Genomic DNA, 21,114 nt, shown 5'->3' with positions numbered 1-21,114 from the left:
AGATTTCTTGCGGCGTGCTCTATTGTAAAGTTTTCGGACCTCTTTCCCTTTATTTCGAATCTCCCCGGTCATCCAGGGTTTTTCGAAGGCAGATTTCCTTTCTCGAAGAGGACAACTTTCTTCGAAGGACTTTACTATTGCTTCCGCTAAGTTATTGACATTTTTGTCTATATCGTCAGTGCTTAGGCTGTCATAGTTATGTTGCCCTAGCCTTTCTTTGAGTAATTTTCCGAATTTTATCCAATTTGTTTTGGACTTATTTCGAAAGTATATGGGTTTCGGCGGTGGCCGTAGGATTTTAAACCTAATATATTTATGGTCCGAGAAGGAGTATTCATGTGAGACTCTCCATTCTTGTACCTCGTCTATTAGGTTCGCTGAACATATTGTTATGTCTAATACTTCTTCTCTAATTCTATTAACGAAGTTAGGTTCGGTGCCTATGTTAAGAGTAATTAGGTCGTTAGTATTAAGATAGTCTAAGAGGGTTTCACCCCTTTTGTTAGTATTAGTACTACCCCACGCAATGTGGTGTGAGTTAGCATCGCTACCTATCAGTACTTCGTTACCTGTTTCTTTTGCTCTTCTCACCAGTCGTTGCAGCTCCGCCGTTGGTGGTGGTATCGGCGAGTCAAATGGGAGGTAAACTGATGCCAGGTAAATGTTCCCATTCCCGTGCTTCAGTATGGTTGCGTCCGGTGTTGACAACTCTGTAGAGAATAAAAAGCATAAGTTTTTGTGACATATTCTGCAGGTTCTTGGTCGGGAACCTATATTTGCATAGAATAATTGGTAATTTATGTGGTTTAATCCAGAGACCTTGTTCTTAACAGTCCATGGTTCCTGGATTAGACCGATGTGTATATTACCTTTAACTAGTTTTTCCATCAGAGCCATTGTTGCCGTCTCACTCCGATGGAGGTTTATTTGGATGACTTCGATCATTCTTCATCCAAAAGGCGATCTTCTTGGGAGTCAGTTGTCTTCTCCTCGACTCCCTCGCCGTTTTTGTTGGGTTTTTCTCCCTCGCTGGTCTTTTTGGCTTCTTCTTCTCCGATCCTCGCCTTCCCGATCTTGAAGTAGACAGCGTTTGACACGTAGTGGGCTTTGCCTTTAGTCTTGGCCAGACTTGCCATTGAAGACCTGTCCAAGCCTAACACAAGGAGGGTCCCGTCTTTGTTCTCCTCCCTGTGGAAGACTTCCCATTTCTTCACCAGCAGTGTCTTGTTTTGCAGACCAAAGACTTCAAGCATGTCCTCTGTCGTGAAGTTGCTGCCCCAACCTCTAACGAAGACCGTAGCTTTTTGTAGGTGTGGGATGTCTCTTTTCCTCACAAGCTTTAATTTGATTGCCTCGTCCGTGGGGGCAATACTTGCCACTAAATTCTTGAGGACCTCTATGCTCTTCAAAGACTCGAACTCCAGCATTAAGAAATCCCCTTTGAATTCGCAGCTATTTAGACCTATGGGCTCCCCTCCTTGCCGCAGGTGCTCCATGATCTTTTTGTTGACCGCATTCATCACCTCATCATGCGTCTCCTTTTTTAGTTTACCGGATGCGCTACGTTCATCGATTACTGCGTAGCAGAGCTCGTCCCTGTAACGCTTCCTGGCAACCTTTGCATAAGATGGCGGCTCCTTACCGATTGTTGCTACTGCCTTCCTCTTACGCGAAGACCGGGCGTTCCTTTTGGGATTCCCAGTCTTATCGGAAGATTTCGGTGTAGCGCCCGTCTTCTCGATATTAGAGCAACGTTCACCAAACAGGCGCCCACGGGCGCTTTGGGAGAGTACTAATACAATCACAGTTCTGTGTTCGAACTCAACATTATTCTCGACATCGAACATGTCGTATGCTTTGCAATGCTTTAACATATACTATATGTACCGAGAGCGAAAATTACTCTCCCAACGGATCTATGCGTGTGTCCAACACAATCATAGCAGTTTGCATATGTATTGTTGGCTAACCCTGTATTAGAGCCAGCTTCGCCAACCTCAGTCGATGGATTCTGTGGACAGCCTCCTTGACTAGGGGTCGTGCTTAGCCTTCTCTTGCTATCGGTCGACGTGAAGCTCTTTTTCTTCTTTGCAGGTTTGGCATTGGTCTGCTCCTCCGGAGACCTAATCCTCTTCGCCGATTCCGAGGAAGTGGAGGGAAGGTCAGGCTTATCCTTCAGGGCATCCCGTTCCTGCTTGATTTTGTTTCTCCGGTTCATCCTGGCCAGTTTTCGCCTTTGTGCCCCAGATAACTGCTTTCTTTTTGTTGTGAGCTTTGCTATGTCCTTGCTCACTTCTTCCACCATTCTATCGGCCTCTTCTCTCTTCCGGCATTCTAGGACGGTTATGTCGGTCTTACCTTCTTGGTCAGACCCAGAGTTAGAATTCGAGTCCCCACCTGCCTCTGAAGGTTGGGTCAGGCTTTCGCCTCCCCGGTGGTGACTGAAGTCTACCTTATTTGTGCCTGCTGGCTGAGTGCTTGTAGCAATACCCTCGACTACAGATGCCAAGGCACCCACACCTGTAGGAGATTTTTGCTCCTACAGGTGTGGGTGCGAGTAACATGTGTTGTTTGGTGTACCGAGTGCCAGTGAGACCGAGAGGTCATTTTCGACTTTAACTGCTGATCTTGTGCCTGTTGAAGTTATCCTGCATAGTCGAATTAATTTTGCAGGAATGCCAAACGCAGATATGGCTTTATACACCTCTGAATGGATAGGGCTGGCGAATGTGGCGTTATAGTCGACGAATAGGTGGAATGTGTTGATGTGTTTTTCGTGGGTTTTTTTCCAGGATTTGGCACAGTGTGAAAATCTGGTCAATGGTGGATTTGCCAGGTCTGAAGCCACATTGGTATGGTCCAACAATGTCATTGACCATTGGCTTCAATCGTTCATACAGTACGCTGGATAGCACTTTATATGCGATGGGATGGAGACTTATTCCTCTATAGTTGGCACATATCGTCTTGTCTCCTTTTTTTTGTGCACGGGACAGAGGATGCTGAGATTCCAATCATTGGGCATGCATTCTTCTAGCCAAATTGTACTAATCAGCTGGTGCATGCTCCTTACCATCATCTGACCACCAGTCTTGAATAATTCGGCTTGTAACTCATTGGCACCTGCTGCTTTATTATTCTTCAGCCGATTGACTGCTATTCTGACTTCATTTTGGATAGGTGGTATACACTCTATACCGTCATCTATTATGGGTTCTGGGGTATCCACTTCACTGCTACTATTTGACGCCAGAAGTTTTTCAAAATGCTCCTTCCAGATCCTCAGCACGCTTTCTGTATCTGTCACCAGGTTTCCTTCATTATATCTACAGGAGGATGTGCCTGCACCAATGCCTTCGGTTTGGTATTTTACCCGTTGGTAGAATTTTCGGACTTCATTCTGACTCCTGTACATCTCGATTTGCTCACGCTCACGTTTTTCTTGGTCTTTCTTCTTTTTCTGAAAATACGTTTCTCCTCTCTCCTTTTCTCCCGATAGTTCTCCAACGCATTACGTGTTGCTACTGTCCGCAGTATTGCCCTATGCGCTGCGTTTTTCATATCAGTAGCATTACGACACTTCTGATCGTACCACCACGGATTTCTTGATGGTGGTCTTTGGTACCCAAGTGTTGTTTTTGTTGCAGTTTGTAGGAGTGGACAATTCTTTGCCATTGTGCTTCTATATTACTATCGAGACAAGAGGTGCTTTCGTCAAGCAGTTGTGTAAGTTGAGCGGAGTAGGCTTCTGTTATCTGTTGTGTTTGCAGCTTTTCAATGTCAAATTTCCGTGTTACATTAGATCGCACGCACGGCGGGTGCGTACCTTGGCTGCCACAAGGTAATGGTCCGAATCGATATTTGCTCCCCGGATCGATCGGACGTCTAAAACACTGGATGAATACCTTCCGTCTATCTCAACATGATCGATTTGATTTCTCGTTGTTCGAACGGGGGAAATTCAAGTGACCTTGTGTATAAGATGCTTGAATCTGGTGCTGCTAACTACCATATTTTTTGCTGCCGCGAAGTCAATCAACCTCATGCCGTTGTCAGATGTTTCTTCATGAAGGCTGTATTTTCCGACGGTGGGGCCAAAGATATTTTCCGTTCCGATATTTGCATTAAAATCTCCTAGAAGAATTTTAATGTCATGGCCAGGGCAACGGTCATATGCTCTTTCTAGGCGCTCGTAAACTATGTCTTTGGTCTGTTCATCTTTATCTTCGGTCGGAGCATGGACGCAAATGAGACTAATGTAGAAGAATTTCGCTTTTATACGGATTATAGCAATTCGCTCATCTACTGGAGTGAATCTGGAGACGAGGTCTTTTATTCTCCTGTTAACCATAAATCCGCTTGAATCTGGTGCTGCCAACTACCTTATTTTTTGCTGCCGCGATGATAATCAACCTCATGCTGTCGTCTGATGTTTCTTCATGGAGGCTGAACTTTCCGACGATGGAGCCAAAGATATTTTCCCTTCCGCTTTTATACGGATTATAGCGATTCGCTCATCTACTGAAGTGAATCTGGAGACGAGGTCTTTTATTCCTGTTAACCATAAATCCGCAGCCAAATTCATGGCAGCTATAATACAGGGCGCAATCATCTGATTTACTTACGTCAGTCGTTTTCCATCTCATTTCCTGTAAGGCAATAATATCGGCTTTGTACTTCTTGAGTACATCCGCCAAAGCGAACACTGCCCCTGTTCTGTACAACGTGAGCACATTCCAAGTGCATATTCGCAGATCGTGGTCCTTTATACGTTTGCGGGGGTTGTCAACATTATGGGCGTTTGGTTTTATTTTTCTTTGCTTTTTCATAGTAGGTTGGGTTTTCCGAGAGTGGGCAACTATCCCAACGCCTCAACCCATTTTTTATAGTTCTTATGGGTGAAATCGGGGCACATATTAGCTCACTATTTCATCGGGTGATGAAAATAGCTCCCCAGTTTTTTATATTAAAATAGTTATCTGATTTGTTCCGCGTTTTGATTTTGGTTCTAAGACTCTGTTGTAATCATTTCACCTGCGGAGGATAGCGAGATAAAAAATTATAACGTAAGGTTCGATAATGAACTATAGCCGCATTAAGACCTAGTCCCTGTGTGGAGGTTTCAGAAGAAGTGGACCGATATTCCCCATCTTCGAATTTGACGCTTTTTCACTTGCTAAATCTTCGCTCGTATAAATCTTCATAAAATATTTTTTATTTTTTTAATACTTTATTGGTTAATCACATTAATTATCTAATATTTAGTTATGAGATCTATATTTAATTTTCTTTCCTTAAAAATATTAATTCTTTTGGGAGAGACATTCAAAATCCGTACATAAAACATCGAGTTTGGTGTACTCAATTTCTTTGACCTTGACCTGAACATCATCAATGCCAAAGATTTTCAAGCCTCCTACATACGGTAGAATGTTAGGTGTTCTAAAAGCAAACTGACAAAGGAATACCCCATCTTTGGCAATTTTCAATTCGTTATCCATAAAACCAATGGCCAACTTAAAAGGTTTGGAAAATTCCTCAAAGGGAAATTCAATATCTCCAACATCTTCTGGATCGAAACTAAAAAAAGACAAACAATTTCAATTCAATAAATAAATTACAAAACTCTTGAAAATCCCTCCATATCCACCTACCTATAATGTTCATCTTCCAATATGGTCTTCGAAGTTCTCACCACACTTCGTGTATCAAATCGAACACTGAAATGCAATTCCTGCCTCTCCATATCCCATATATTTCTCAAGTGTAGAATAAAACGTCCATTGGCATTACCCTCCAACTGAGCCGAGATGACCATTATATGACCCGGTTCAAAGGGCATTGGAACATCACCACTAAATTGTATACGATCCTCGACGACTTGTATTGGTGGCCAAATATATGGGAAATATTTACGATGATCCATTTGTCGGATGTATTCCAAATCTCCAAGAATATCCATTCGCGTTAGCAGTGATAACCGAATGCTATACGAATATGTAGCCAAGGCCTGGCCATTAATGCTCAAGTGGAATTTACCATCGGCCAGGGCAATATAGATTTTGAATTCTTCTTGCAATTGTCGTGTTTCATATTCGTATTGTTCCTCTTCACACCAATTGTTGTCAAGAAATTTATTGAGGAAAATTTTATTGCTTTCAAAATCCACCACCAGATGGAGGCCAATTTTGAGATTTTCTCCCGTTTCGGATATATCAGTGCGGAGGGAAATGTGAAATCTAGAAATTTGGAAAAAATTACCAAAAAATTTTTTGATGATATAACCCAAGCGTGGATTTTATAAAAAATATATATATATTTTTTGCATGAATTTATTATAAAATTGAGGCCAATTTATTATAACCACATGGAGGCCAATTTTGAGATTTTCTCCCGTTTCGGATATATCAGTGCGGAGGGAAATGTGAAATCTAGAAATTTGGAAAAAATTACCAAAAAAATTTTTGATGATATAACCCAAGCGTGGATTTTATAAAAAATATATATATTTTTTGCATGAATTTATTATAAAATTGAAGCGGATCAACTCTGTTTTTATTCAAATATTATTGTAGTACCTAAAATCGCGACCCTCCGAGTCTGGACTCCCCGACTCTAATTCGTTTAGCGAACACTGAAGGCTTAATATCATTACCCACGCTTGCCCAAGTTGATGGACTCAGATCATAAGCTGGAAGTAGTTAAGTTGTTTCGGCTGATGCCATACAAGCTCCGCGCACGAGGTGCTTTATTGACGCCCAACGTGGGGCCTGCTTCATTGACACCCAAGGTCGAGCTTCTTCACTGACGCCCAACGAAGTGGCCACGAACAACGACATAAAGATTACATTCACGGAAACTACCAAAGCAGATAGCGACGAGTACGTGTCAGGCGAAGAAGAAGAGATGACGCAGTTCACTGAAAGCCAATTCAAATAACTGATCCAGGCAATGCAGAACAACAACCGGACGGGTTCGTTTCCGCATTGTACTTTGCGTTTTTGGGGGCAGAAAGATGCCGCCTCAGTTGAAGAATTTGTGACATCCATAACAGTATATAAAGACAACTCCGACGGCGACGCAGTAAACGGGTTGCATCTGCTATTGGATGATTATGCAGTTCCGAGAAATCTGCTCTAGGGGGAGAACCCGAAGACGTTCCAACTCCCAGAAATACGTGATGACTGCGAGAACGCCATCTTAACTACTGAATCAACACTCCAGCTCTACCTAGCATCTATCAGATTCCACAACCCTTTATTGCTGATGCATAGAGATGGTATTTACCGGATATTTACCCGGTAAATACCCAAGGGGTGGGTAAATACCCATTTGCGGGTATTTATTTGGGTATTTACTACATTGAATCGGTAATACAACATCTTACACCCTATTTCCGGCTCTCTGCTATCAAATCGATTTAGAATGGATAGTTTTACGATACTTTAAAGACGTGGGTAAATACTTAAATTAAAAAAAATTGGGTATAAACTCATTAACTGCCGAACCACTTGACATAGGCGGCCAAAATTTTGCACACATGTTTTTAATGCCAAATATAGAAATCCAGAGTGTTCTGTTTGGGTACCAAATGTCTATGCAAAAATTTATGTATGTAGGTCCACGTTTACTGGTAGCCCCCATACAAAGGTACCCCTATTTTGAGTATGAAGATTTGAGGTGTAAGATGTTGTATTACCCATTCAATATAGTAAATACCCAAATAAATACCCACAAATGGGTATTTACCCAATTTACCGGGTATTTACCCACTGCCCATCTCTACTGATGCATCATCGGGTCGATTTCAAAATATTTTATGAAGATTTTTAAAAGTGTGGATTTATTCAAGCGCGGATTTATTAAATTTTTTCCCAGATTTATTCAAGCGCGTATTTATATATTTTTAATATTTTGTTTAGTTCTATTCAATCGTAGATTTTTTTTTAAATATTTTTTTTTATTATTTTTTGATTTTTTTTTTTTGTAATAATGTAATATAGAACTTAAAAGCTCCGTTTGTAATACGTGATATCATTGTCGGGAAATCCCTGCAAGGGGGCATCCCACAAGCGACATGTAAATCACCGATTACATTTTTCTCAACATTAATATCAACTTCTTTGTTTATGATTTTTTTTCGATATTTATAAACATAACAAAAATATTAATTGTATTTTCGATTCACACCCCACACGAGCGATATAATAAAAAACCACACTTTGTCTACGATTTAGGAAAATATATAAAAACGCACACACACACACACTCAATACCTATTAGCACCTTCTTTGGCCTTGCCGCAAATTTCAAAACAATGTCCAAAACGTAAATGTTCCGCAAAATTGCAGCGAAATACTGGCGACAGTTTACCCATTGTGTTACACTTGCCAGAATGCTTTCTTCGAATGAACTGAATTGGGAATTTGTTGATTTGCGGCTATGGTATGTGAGGTATTGAGCGCAGATATTATTCATGATTCGGCGGTATGTGTGCCGTCTCCTGCTATTTTTGAACAAGCTATACTCTTGAGTAGAGTTGTATAAAAATATGTTTGGTTGTGCGTTTGTTTATCACGATTAATAAATACATTCGCCTAAAAGTAGGCAATGTTTTTCTTTAAAAATATTTATTCATTCGCTTATAGGGCTAAAATGATTGACTGACTTTTTGGTTGAAGGTCACTCTTGGTCCAAAGGTGACAGATAAGGCTGGGTTTTTGGAAATTTATACTAGAACGGTAGTACTAAATATGATACCATTTATATTTGACGTAACGGTAGAGCTAGAGCTCTTAAATTTTAAATGAGGGTCACTGATAGAGTGTAGAATAAATATAGCAAAGGGTTTTTTAGACATTCGAACTATAAGTAAGTGAAAAGTACTAAAATGTACTAAATTTGGTACAATTTCGTTGCATGTGAATGGATAGAGCTTGAAATTTGAATGCGAATAAGGGTTGGGAAGAAATTTGTTACTTATGTGTGCGAAAAGTACTAAATCGTACTGTAATCGGTACAGTTTGGATTTGGGTGAAACGATAGAGCGAGAAAAATGAAATTTGGAGTGAAGATCACTGTATGGGTTTGGGATTGGGGTCAGGATTCAGTTTAAGAAATTAATACTTATAGGTACTAAATGGTACTAAAATTTGGTACAATTTGAATTTTAGGTGAACCAATAGAGCTAGAATCATGAAATTTGTAAAAGTAAAGAAATGTACAAGTTTTAGGAATTTGTACTATTGTGTACAAAATTTGGTACAATTTGAATTGTGAGTGAACCGATAGAGTTGGAATCCAGAAACTTGGATTTGGGATCACAGTGGCGGTGTATGGTTGGGGTATGAAGGAAGTTTTGGAAATTGGTACTACTGTGTACTATATTTGGTACAATTTGAATTGTGGGTAAACCGATGGTGTTGGATTCCTGAAAAATTTATTTAGGATCAGTGTGGGGGTGTAGGATTGTTGTATGTAGGAAGTTTTGAAAATTCGTACTACTGTGTGCTATATTTGGTACAATTTGAATTGTGGGTGAACCGATAGAGTTGGAATCCTGAAAATTTTATTTAGGATCGGTGTGGTGGTGTAGGATTGGGGTATGTAGGAAGTTTTGAAAATTCATGTACTATATTTGGTACAATTTGAATTGTGGGTAAACCGATAGAGTTGAAATCCTAAAATTTGAATTTGGAATCATTGTGGGGGTGAAGGCTTGTGTTAAATAGGAAGTTGTGGAAATTGATACTACTGTGTACTAAATTTGGTACAATTTGAACTGTAGGTGAATCGATAGACTTGGAATCCTGAAACTTGGATATAGGATCACTGTGGGAGTGTAGGTTTATAAAATAAAACAAGTGAAAAAAAATTAAGTTTCGCCGGGCCGAACTTTGGATACCCTCCACCATAGATGGAGAATGGTGGAGGGTATATATGACAGGTACTTGAAATGAAAATATAGGGAACGAAAAGTGACCTTTCTACAAACTGATTATGTAAACCATTTTTTTAATGGATATTTATAACCTCAGCCTTATCTCTAATAAGGGTGTATACATTTTCATACAGTGACATGGTTCCAGACCCATATTTCTTTGGACCAAATCCGTTTCAAAAAATTTTGATTTCATCCAAACTTTGCCTATCTTATTATTTCTTCCAAACTTAGTTCAAGTTCGAAGATGGGGAATATCGGTCCACTCCTTTTGGTACGTCCAACACAGGGGCTAGACCTAGACCTAAATCCGGGCTATAGGTCATATATAGTTCATTATCGAACCTTAAGTTTTTATCTCGATATCCTCCGCAGGTGAAATGATTTCAACATATTCTTAGAACCAAACTCAAAACGCGGAACAAATCAGATAACTTTTTTAATATAAATAAATATGGGGTTTATGGTGACTACGCCAAAAAAGATTTGGTACCATATACGACTACAAAATACCAAATTGCAGCGAATTCGGTAGAAAAGCGCGCCCAAGAACCCCAAAATAGCGAAAATTGGGGGTACCCTTATATGGGGCCTATCCGAAAAAATGGACCATCTCTCCATAATTTTTTGTGGAGAGATTTGGAACCTATTAAGAACTCAAAATATTAAATTACCGCCAATTCGGTGGAAAAATACGAGCAAGACCCCCAAAATACTGAAAATTAAGAGGTACCGTTATATGGGGCTACCAGAAAAAGTGGACCTATATTTATATTTTTTGTGGAGACATTTAGTACCCAATAACAACCCAATGTTCTAAATTTCAGCGAATTCGGTTGAAAAACGCGCTCAAGAACCCCAAAAAAAACGAAAATTGGGGGGTACCATTATATGGGAGCTATGCATAAACGTGGACCGATATATCCCATCTTCGAACTTGACTTGCCTGAAGACAAAAGACAACCCTTTCAGCACCCTATCTCAATTCCTTCAGAAGATAGCGTGATTACAACAGACGGACGGACATGGCTTTATAGGGTCGGAAATGAATATTTCGATGGGTTACAAACGGAATGACAAAATTTATATATCCTCCATACTATGGTGGAGGGTATAAAAATCATTATGTAGGATCGGGGTATGCAGGAAGTTTTGTTGGATGGTTGAGGAAGGTACTTATGGAAATAATGTTTGCTAAATTAAGCTAAATTTGGTAAAAATTTGGGCGAACCTCGCTCCTCGCCAAAACTAGAAAAATTGATAAAAAGGATTTTTAGAAGGGGATATATACGTGGAATTTTCAGTATCTACGTTATGCCATTATAATCTACTCTACCAGCAATGTTCTCCATCTGATATCGTCTTACGTAAATGGGCAATAACAGAACCCTTCTCATTCCCAATTTGCTCAGCTCCAATCACCATTACGTGGCCCGCTTTATCGTCACTTGTATGTACCCAATGTGGTGAAGATTATCATATGGTCGGCCACGTCCGACTTTTGTACTTTCCTTACTGGTCTCATAAATCTACACTGTGAAAAAATATGCCTAATAAAATTAACTCTGTCTGGTCCTTCAAAATATATTTTTTAAAAATCGACGCTATATAATCTTTAAAAAATATTCTTTAAAAGATCACGCTGTGATGACTTTACTTAAATCCCCCAATCGCTTTTGCCTTTCTGGAAAAAATATTCTTTATAAAATCCACGCCTACAATTCAGCAGAGAAAATATTCTTTAAGTTCTTTATATTATAATGCCAATTCATTTGTTTAACAAATGCTGGCTGCGGGATATGACAAGTGATTCCCCTATATTCTATGGAAAAATAACGGTGATGATAATCATTATAACCATGGCCAAGACCACATGTTTTCATTGTGGCTACATTGTCTGTTAGTTTAACTAAACTAAGTGGCTGTGGCTCTACACTGTTTTCTCTACTCCCCCCGCAAAAATTCCTTGCCATCCGTTGGCATTTCTATTTTCGAATATTGAGAAATTACAAGTCATTTGTTTTGCGGTATTATCGCCTCTTAGCTTTTGTTGGATTTTATTCTTAGCGTTTCTTAGGGAGCTGAAAATTCATCGGTTTTATGCTTTGGCACTTGTGTGTTCGGGCATTAATCTATCGTCTTTATTCGTATTTGTCTATGAATGGTGGCCGGATGGGCGGTCGGTCGTTTGGATAGTTCGTTGGCCCCGGTAGAGATTGATTGTCCTAAGCAGATGGACACTGAAAGCAGAGGTTGTTGTATTTTTTCGGTTAGGATCTGCAGGTTCAGTTTGGGGACAGACTATGAGTAATGAATTGGCATTGTGGGTGGAGGTGCAGGGCCCATAATGATAACTGTCTAATTAGTTAAAGTCATTGTGATAACCGGACGACTAATTTACGTTCTCCGTGAGTTAGGTCATGACGAAAATAAACCTGGGTTCTGTGATTCAGTTATTGGTTTTAAATAACTAAATTTAAAAATAAATATAGATTTCTTTACCACAACTTTTTTATACGCTCATCAGACCTTATCCGGCATATTCATCAGTCATTGTTTGTTAGTTTCGCAGCTAGCAGCTCGTAAAAGGGAAAATAAATGTCGGGTGTATTTTTTCTTTGCAATTTTACCGAATCTTTAAGGTTTGGACATGTCTTGGAAATATCTGGAAAAGCCAAAAAGGATGCGAAAAGGTAATTATAATTTATTTGAAAAATATTTTTTAAGGAACATCGAAGTGTGGAATTTTGAAAAAATATTTTTTTAATCAGCACTAAGAGCGGAGTTTTTAAACAGGTCCTACAGTGTGTGGATTTTAACTACAAGTAACTACACAGTGTGGATTTTTAAAAATACATTCTCAAGGACCGTAATTTCCGGATTTTTTTTTAAGAATATTTTTTCAAGGACCATCACAGGTTGGGGCTTTAAAGATTATTTCAATGGTCGTCAGAGTGTAGATTTTTTAAGGAATATTTTTGAAGACTAACACAGCATAAATTTGAAGAAATGATTTTTAAAGACCATAACAGAGTGGATTTTATATAGAATACATTTTTCAAGAACTACCACAGCAGGGATTTTTAAAAAAATATTTTTTCAAGGGCCAAAGAGTGTGGTTTTTTTAAAAGAATAGTTTTTTTCTATGATCTGTGTGATGTGGATTTTTTAAATCTTTTTTGAGAAACATTTCAGGGTGCGACTTTTTAAATAATATTTTTTCGAGAACTATCAGGATGAAATTTAAAATAATATTTTTTCAAGGACCATAAAGTCTAAACTTTTTTTTGAAATAATATTTTTTCAAAGATATTTTTCCGAAAGACCATCACAAGAAAAAATATTTTTTTTCAAGGCCAATTCAGTGCCGATATTTTTAAATTATTTTGCTTGGAACCGACACAGCAAAGACTAAAAAAATAATAGCGTCAATTTTTTTAAATACTTTTTTTCCAAAACATCACTTTTTAAAGAGTATTTTTTTCATTGATCAACACTGAGTGGACTTGTTTAAGAATATTTTTTTAAAGATCATCACAATCCGGATTTTTAAAAGAATATTTTTCCGAAACACTTTTACAGGAAAAATATTTTGTTTTCAACTACCTTTACAGTGAGGATTTTTTAAATAATATTTTTTGTAACAGACTCAGGTTAATTTAAAAAACAAAATTTTTGGACCATGCTCGATGTTTGGCACAGCGAATTGAATTGTGTCTAGAATGATGTCTGCTGAGATTCGTGAAAATCGGTTCAGGTTTACATATAGCTCTCATATATAATTTCATTCGATTTAAAATAAATGCTGCACCAAATTCGCTGTATATCTTTCGATTTGCACGAAATTTGGCACAGCGTACTGAATTAAGTCTAGAATGGTGTGCGTTAAATTTCCTGAAAATCGGTTCAGATTTCGATATAGCTCTCATATATATTTTCGTCCGATTTAATGTAAATGGTGTACCAATGTTCCAATATAACTTTCGAATTGCACGAAATTTGGTATACAGCACCGAATTGCGTCTAAAATTATGAGTTCTAACTTTTGGGAAAATAGGGTCAGATTTAGATATAGCTCCCATATATATTTTCGTCCGTTTTAAGGTAAATGAGGTCCCAAAGTCCCTATATATCATTCGATTTGTAGGAAATTTGACACAGCGGACTGAATTTGGGCCTAGTATAACGTGTGATAAGTTTCGTGAAAATCGGTTCCGATTTAGATATAGCTCCCACACATATTTTCGGCCGATTTTATTTCAATGTTGCACCAGAACCCCTATATATCTTTCGATTTGCACAAAATTTGGCATAGCGTACTGTACTGAGTCTAGAATGATATAATGGCGTGTGTTAAATTTCGTGAAAATCGGTTCAGGTATATACTTTATATATTTTCTTCTGACGTCTGTTAGGATACAAATGCAGAATATATCGAAGTGGTGAAGGGTATCATATAGTCGCAGCATCGATTTTTTGAAGAATATTATTTCAAGAACTATCACAGTGTGGACTTTTTACGGAATACTATTTTAAATAGCAATACGTTGGCCAACAGATGCTACTATGGTCTAAGTAAGCAGTTTGGAAACAAGGTCACCTCCCGCCAGACCAAACTCACACTTTACAAGACGCTGTTATATAGATCTGAAGCATGGGTACTTGCGCAAGTAGATGAGGCAGCTCTTGGGGTGTTTGAAAGAAAAATTCTCCGAAAGATCTACGGGCCGATCTGCGTCGACGGTGAATATCGGCGTCGAATGAACCACGAGCTTTGTAATTTATACGCGGACATCGACATAGTCAGTCGTATTGAGCTGCAGCGACTACGATGCCTAGGCCATGTTGTGCGAATGAATGAGAATGCCCCAGCTCAAAAGGCATATAAAAGCGAGCCTACTGATCAGAGATGGTCCGTCAGAAACAGTGACGTAAATGACATACATTTTCGACGTATATTACATACGTCAGAAACGTCGGAAACCCACCCAAAACCATTAGGTTTTTGACAAAATACCTATTTTTACTAATGAGTTTGAGAATAACGGTATATGGTAATAATATTTGAATAAATGACGTTTTCAACATTTACTACATTTTATACAGGTATATGACGTTTTCGACGTTTACACATTTTTGACAGTCGAAAACCTAAAAATTCGTCATACGGACCATCCCTGCTACTGATGGTTCCCGTAGAAGGGGAAGGCCACGAATTAGATGGAAAGACTAAGTAGAAAACCAGTAAGGAAAGTAGTAAAGTCAGACGGGGCCGACTATATGATACCCTTCACCACTTTGGGTATATTCAACAGATGGAAGCCTTGATTATATATATAAACATATAGGGACTTTGGTGCACCATTTACTTTAAATCGGACAAAAATATATATGGGATCTATATCTAAATCTGAACCGATTTTTACGAAATTGAAATCACATATTTCTAGATTTATTTCAGTACGCTATGCCAAATTTCGTGCAAATCGAAGGATATATAGGGACTTTGGTGCACCATTTACCTAAAATCGGACGAAAATATATATGGGAGCTATATCCAAATTTGAACCGATTTTCATGAAATTTTACACACATCATTCTAGACCTTATTCATTACGCTGTGCCAAATTTTGTGCAAATCGAGATATATAGGGACCGTTTACATTAAATTGGAGGAAATATATATGGGAGCTATATCTAAATCTGAACCGATTTTTCCCAATTTCAATAGGGTTCGTCCTTGGGCCAAACAAATGACCTATGCCAAATTTCATCCAATTCGGATCATAAATGCGACCTGTACTTTGTTTACAATTTAACATGGACAGACAGACGTACGGACATACATAAATCGACTCAGAAAGTGATTCTATGCATATTCTCAAAAGGAACCATGTGTCTATCTTGTTTCCTTTTGCCTGTTACAAACATATGCACAAAGGCATAATACCCTGTACCACAGTGTGGTGAAGGAGTACCAAGGAGTACCACATTGTCGATTTTTTTAAAAAATATTTTTTTCAAGTCCCAATGTGGATTTTTGAAGCAATATTTTTTTTGCAAAGCCATTACTTGGTTGATCTTTTAAGAATACTTTTTTCAGGACAATTACAGGGTTAATTTTTTAAACAATTTTATGAAACATGCAGCTTGAATTTAATCCACTGTGTGGATGTTTTGTAGAATTTCGTTGTCAGGAACCGCCATAATGTGGTTTTTTTAAAGAATAATTTTTCACTTTGTGGATTTTTTTGGAATGGATTTCCTAAGAGCTGCCTTAATGCATTTTCCAAAGAATATTTTTCCAAGGACTATCACAGGCTGTAACTGTATAAGAATATGTTTTTCAAGGATTTTGAATTGTTTAAAAATATTTTTCTTAACATTGATTTTTTTCGAAAAATCATACAATATTTTTTTTTTCGATTTAATTAAATGTCCTTGACATTCTTTTTTCAGTTTCCACATCAACCTCAAGACCGGTCATGAAACTGTCGAAGATAATTCCAATATTGGTCTTCAAATCTCTGTGAATTTCCTCAAGGATATAATTCTGTTCAGAAAGTACATAAACGGAGCATGGTGTGATGATGATGCTAAGGCCTTCAATACCTCAGTATTTACCAAAGATTTCCGAATCTATATCGTGATGGCTGATGAAAAATTTCGCATTTGTATCAATAATAGCCTTGAGGTCTCCTATAAATATCGGATACGTTTAAATTTGTTAACTCATCTGGAGATAGATGGTGGTCTGAAGGTGGTACGTCAAGTAGATCATCGAAAATATTTTCCATTTGTATGGCCACCGATGCAGGCAATGGAAGAACGTCTTCATTTTAGTGGTGATGTACCGTTGCCATTTAAAGCGGGTCATGTCATGATGATTGGAGCTGAGTTAAGTGGAAATGAGAAAGGTTCTTTTATTGTCCATTTACGTAATGTCAATGATGTCGAACTACAGGAGCTGCACGTGAGAGCTACATTTAAGACTAAAACTTTTATTTGGAATTCGAAAACGATACCGGATGGCGAACATTATAGGTAGAGTAGATCATCCAACAAATGCAAAGCAAGGGAAGTAGGGATAGGTGTATCTTTCGGATATTGATTTTTGTCCTGATAATTAATCCGCTTATCTAGCTTTCCCTTAGATATGTTCTGCCTTTTACTTCATTTCTATATTTTTCTCATTTTTTACAGTTTTGGCGAGGAGAAAAAATTACAACAGTTTCCATTTGATAATTTTTCCCAACCATTCAAATTGGCAGTGGCCTTCGGACAAAATGAATTGCTGTTGGCAAAGGATGGTGCCGTTTTATTCGCATTTCCCTATAGAACTCCCGATGTCTTAGCAGTCATTGGCGGTTTGAAAATATTTGGTCTAGATGATCTGAAGATACGATTTGTCGAATTGAATCATATTCAAATGACGGATGTTTCATGTACCGGTTTTGAAAATTATTCGCAATTAGAGATTGTTAAAAATTTGAATTAAATAAACCAAAGAAAAAACTGAAATTTTGAAAATGTTTCTATTAATTAATAAGATAGATATATTAAAAAATAATGACGTTATTACATTGTTAAGGCAGACATTTATAATATCAGTAATCTTTCGGAAAGCAAGGCCACCTCTCACCAGAACAAACTCACACTTTACAAGACGCTGATTTTACATGAGCTGTTATATGGATCTCAAGCATGGGTACTTGCGCAAGCAGATGAGGCAGTTCTGGGATTGTTTGAGAAAAAATTCTCGGGAAGATCTATGGCCCGATCTGCGTCGACGGTGAATATCGTCGTCGAATGAGCCATGAGCTATACCATATATTCGCGGACATCGACATGCTCAGACGTATCGAGCTGCAGCGCCTACGTTGGCTAGGTAATGTTGTGAGAATGTATGAGGATTCCCCCACTCAAATGCATATAAAAGCGAGCCAAATGATGGTTCACACAGAAGGGGAAGGTCACGAATCCGATGGAAAGATCAAGTAGAGGACAACATCTCGGACGTGCTCAGAAATCTTTTTATACCCTTCACCACACTGTGGTACAGGGTATTATGTCTTTGTGCATATGGTTGTAACAGGCAAAAGGAAACGAGATAGACACATGGTTCCTTTTTAAAATATGCATAGAATCACTTTCTGTGTCGATTTATGCATGTCCGTCCGTCCGTCTGTCCGTCTGTAGATGTTAAATTGTAAACAAAGTACAGGTCGCATTTATAATCCGATTTGGATGAAATTTGGCACAAGTCACTTATTTGACCCAAGGACGAACCCTATTGAAATTGGGAAAAATCGGTTCAGATTTAGATATAGCTCCCATATATAGTTTCGTCCGATTTAAGGTAAATGGGGCACCTAAACCCCTCGATATCTTTCGATTTGCATGCAATTTGGCACAGAGTACTGAATTAAGTCCAGAATAATGTGTGCCATGTTTCGAGAAAATCGGTTCAGATTTAGATATAGCTCTCATATATATTTTCGTCCGATTTAAGGTAAATGGAGCACCAAAGTCCCTATATATCATTCGATTTGCATGAAATTTGGGATAGAGTACTGAATTAGGTGCAGAATGATGTGTGTCAAGTTTCGAGAAAATCGGTTAAGATTTAGATATAGCTCCCATATATAGTTTCGTCCGATTTAAGGTAAATGGTGCACCAAAGTCCCTATATATCATTCGATTTGCACGAAATTTGACATAAAGTACTGAATTAGGTCCAGAATGATGTGTGCTAAGTTTCGTGGAAATCGGTTCAGATTTAGATATAGCTTCCATATATAGTTTCGTCCGATTTAAGGTAAATGGTGCACCAAAGTTCCTATATACCTTTCGATTTGCATGATATTTGGCACAGCGTACTGAATTAAGTCTAGAATGATGTGTGCTAAGTTTCGGAAAAATCGGTTCTGGTTTCGATTTAGCTCCCACATATACATATATATTCGTTCGATTTTACATAAATGGTGCACCAACCTTCTAATGTTTGTCCGATTAACACGATGTTTTGCACAACGTATCAAGTTGAGACTTGAATAACGTTATTGCGTTTTTTTGAAATTGATGTAGATGCTGTCATAGCTTCCATATGTATTTCGAAGGGATGTCTGAATGAAATTAAAATTTTAACAGTGCGGCGACCGAACAGCATGTATTAATTTTGCTATAAGTCGTTTTTCATAAATTTGTCCCATGGTACGAAGTCGACTTTAAATCTGCCCGAATGAAATTAAATTTATCATAGGTTGCAGAAAGACTTGCGTATGTTCCTTGGAGGGGATACATATGTACAATATACCCAAAGTGGTGAAGGGTATCATATAGTCGGTCCAGTCCGACTTTTCTGCTTTCCTTACTGGGTTTAGGCTCGGCTTATGTAACAACCGTTCTATCATAAGCCAGCGAAGTAAGTATGTAATTGTTCGGATCATTTATATAGGCATATATCTCTGAAAAATATAATTGTTTAAAAAGTCTTGAAATTGTTTTCTCATACGGGACCCCAGGTCCCCAGATGGTAAATATGTAGTTTGCTGACAGACGTCAGAGAAGTTGTCCTGGCTTTAGCAATATTGACCACCATTATGGTTTAATTCGCCGCGTACCATAAAAATATAGGATAAAAAATATCGATTTTATTGCCTAATGGACGACCCATATTTCTGGAGCTGAAAAAATAAGTTATAAACGTGGATTTTTTCAGTGACTCTAGGCATGGGTATTTATCGTGATCATGTACTCCAATCAACCACAACAACAACTATATATGGTTTTATACCCTCCACCATAGTATGGAGGGTATATTAGTTTTGTTTATGCGTACGTCCCTGGGTCCACGTTTAGGCATAGCTCCCATATAAGGGTATCCCCAAATTTTCGGTATTTTAAGGTTCTTGATCCCGTTTTTCAACCGAATTCGCTGAAATTTGGTACTTTGAGTTCTTATTGGGTAGCAAATCTCCCCACCAAAAATTAAAAATATAGGCTAATTTTTTCAGATAGCCCCCATAAAAGGGTACCCCCCCAAATTTCTGTATTTTGGGGATCTTGAGCGCGTTTTTTCAACCGAATTCGCTGAAATTGGGTTCTTATTTAGTGCCAAATATCTATACAAAAAATTATAAACACTGGTCCACTTTTTCTCATAGCCCCCATATAAGGGTACCCCCCAATTTTCGGTATTTTGAAGTTCTTGAATCCATTTTTCAACCAAATTCGCTGAAATTTGGTACCTTGAGTTCTAATTGGGTAGCAAATCTTCCCACCAAAAATTATAAGTATCGGTCCACATTTTCGGGTAGCCCCCATATAAGGGTACCCCCCAATTTTCGGTATTTTGAGGTTCTTGCGCCCGTTTTTCAACCGAATTCGCTGAACTTTGGTACTTTGAGTTCTTATTGCGTAGCAAATCTCTCCACTAAAAATTATAAATATAGGTCAATTTTTTCGGGTAGCCCCCATATAAGGGTACCCTCCACTTTTCGGTATTTTGGGGTTCTTGAGCACGGTTTTCAACCGAATTCGCTGTAATTTGGTATTTTGTAGTCGTATATGGTAACAAATCTTCCTACCAAAAATTATTAATATTCACCCCTTTTAGGGCTAGTCCCCTTATAACCCCCTTTTTTATATTAAAATAGTTAGCTAATTTGTTCCGTGTGTTGGGGTTATTCCCATATAGCTGTATTTCACCATAGAATGCGGGATATTTTGTAGACGAAATTTTCAGTTCATACCCTGCATAGTATGGAATTCTAAAACGATTTAGTCGATTTAGCCATATGTTGTAATCATTTTTCTATCGGAGGATATCGACATAAAAACTGGAACGTGAGGTTTGAGAATAAACTATATCGACCAGCATAGCGTGATGCACGGTATTGGGATTCAAAACTAAATTATTAGCTTGGAACTTGAGCCATATCGGTCTTTAATTAGGCATAACCTCTTATATAATGAAAACACCAAGTATTCGCTAATTCCTACACAATGTTGTCAATATTGGTCCCGCTTTAGTATGCCTCATATAAATTTGACCTCCAAATTGGAGTATTTTCAGGATTTTACATTCATGTTTCACACTACTATGTCAACATATTGGGGTTTTGAGATTTTAGGGAAAGCCCCAATTGAAATTGCTGAAATTTCTATTTGGT

General features: G+C 38.1%; 1 protein-coding gene across 1 annotated transcript; it reads left to right on the top strand.

Annotated features, from left to right (window-relative positions):
• Positions 1-8,395: 8,395 nt before the first annotated feature.
• Positions 8,396-16,988, top strand: LOC133329285 (32 kDa beta-galactoside-binding lectin-like). The gene is made up of 2 exons (XM_061537774.1): positions 8,396-8,445; positions 16,400-16,988. Exons 1-2 carry the CDS (start codon positions 8,396-8,398, stop codon positions 16,986-16,988), a joined length of 639 nt encoding a protein of 212 aa, XP_061393758.1.
• The last annotated feature ends 4,126 nt before the right edge of the window (positions 16,989-21,114 follow it).

This window comes from Musca vetustissima, unplaced genomic scaffold (assembly GCF_032173495.1).
Source record: "Musca vetustissima isolate MV318-11 ecotype Yass unplaced genomic scaffold, APGP_CSIRO_Mvet_v1 utg14208, whole genome shotgun sequence".
Classification (NCBI taxonomy): domain Eukaryota; kingdom Metazoa; phylum Arthropoda; class Insecta; order Diptera; family Muscidae; genus Musca; species Musca vetustissima.
The sequence above is the reverse complement of the archived record's forward strand: the minus strand, read 5'-3'. Positions and strand labels throughout refer to the sequence as shown.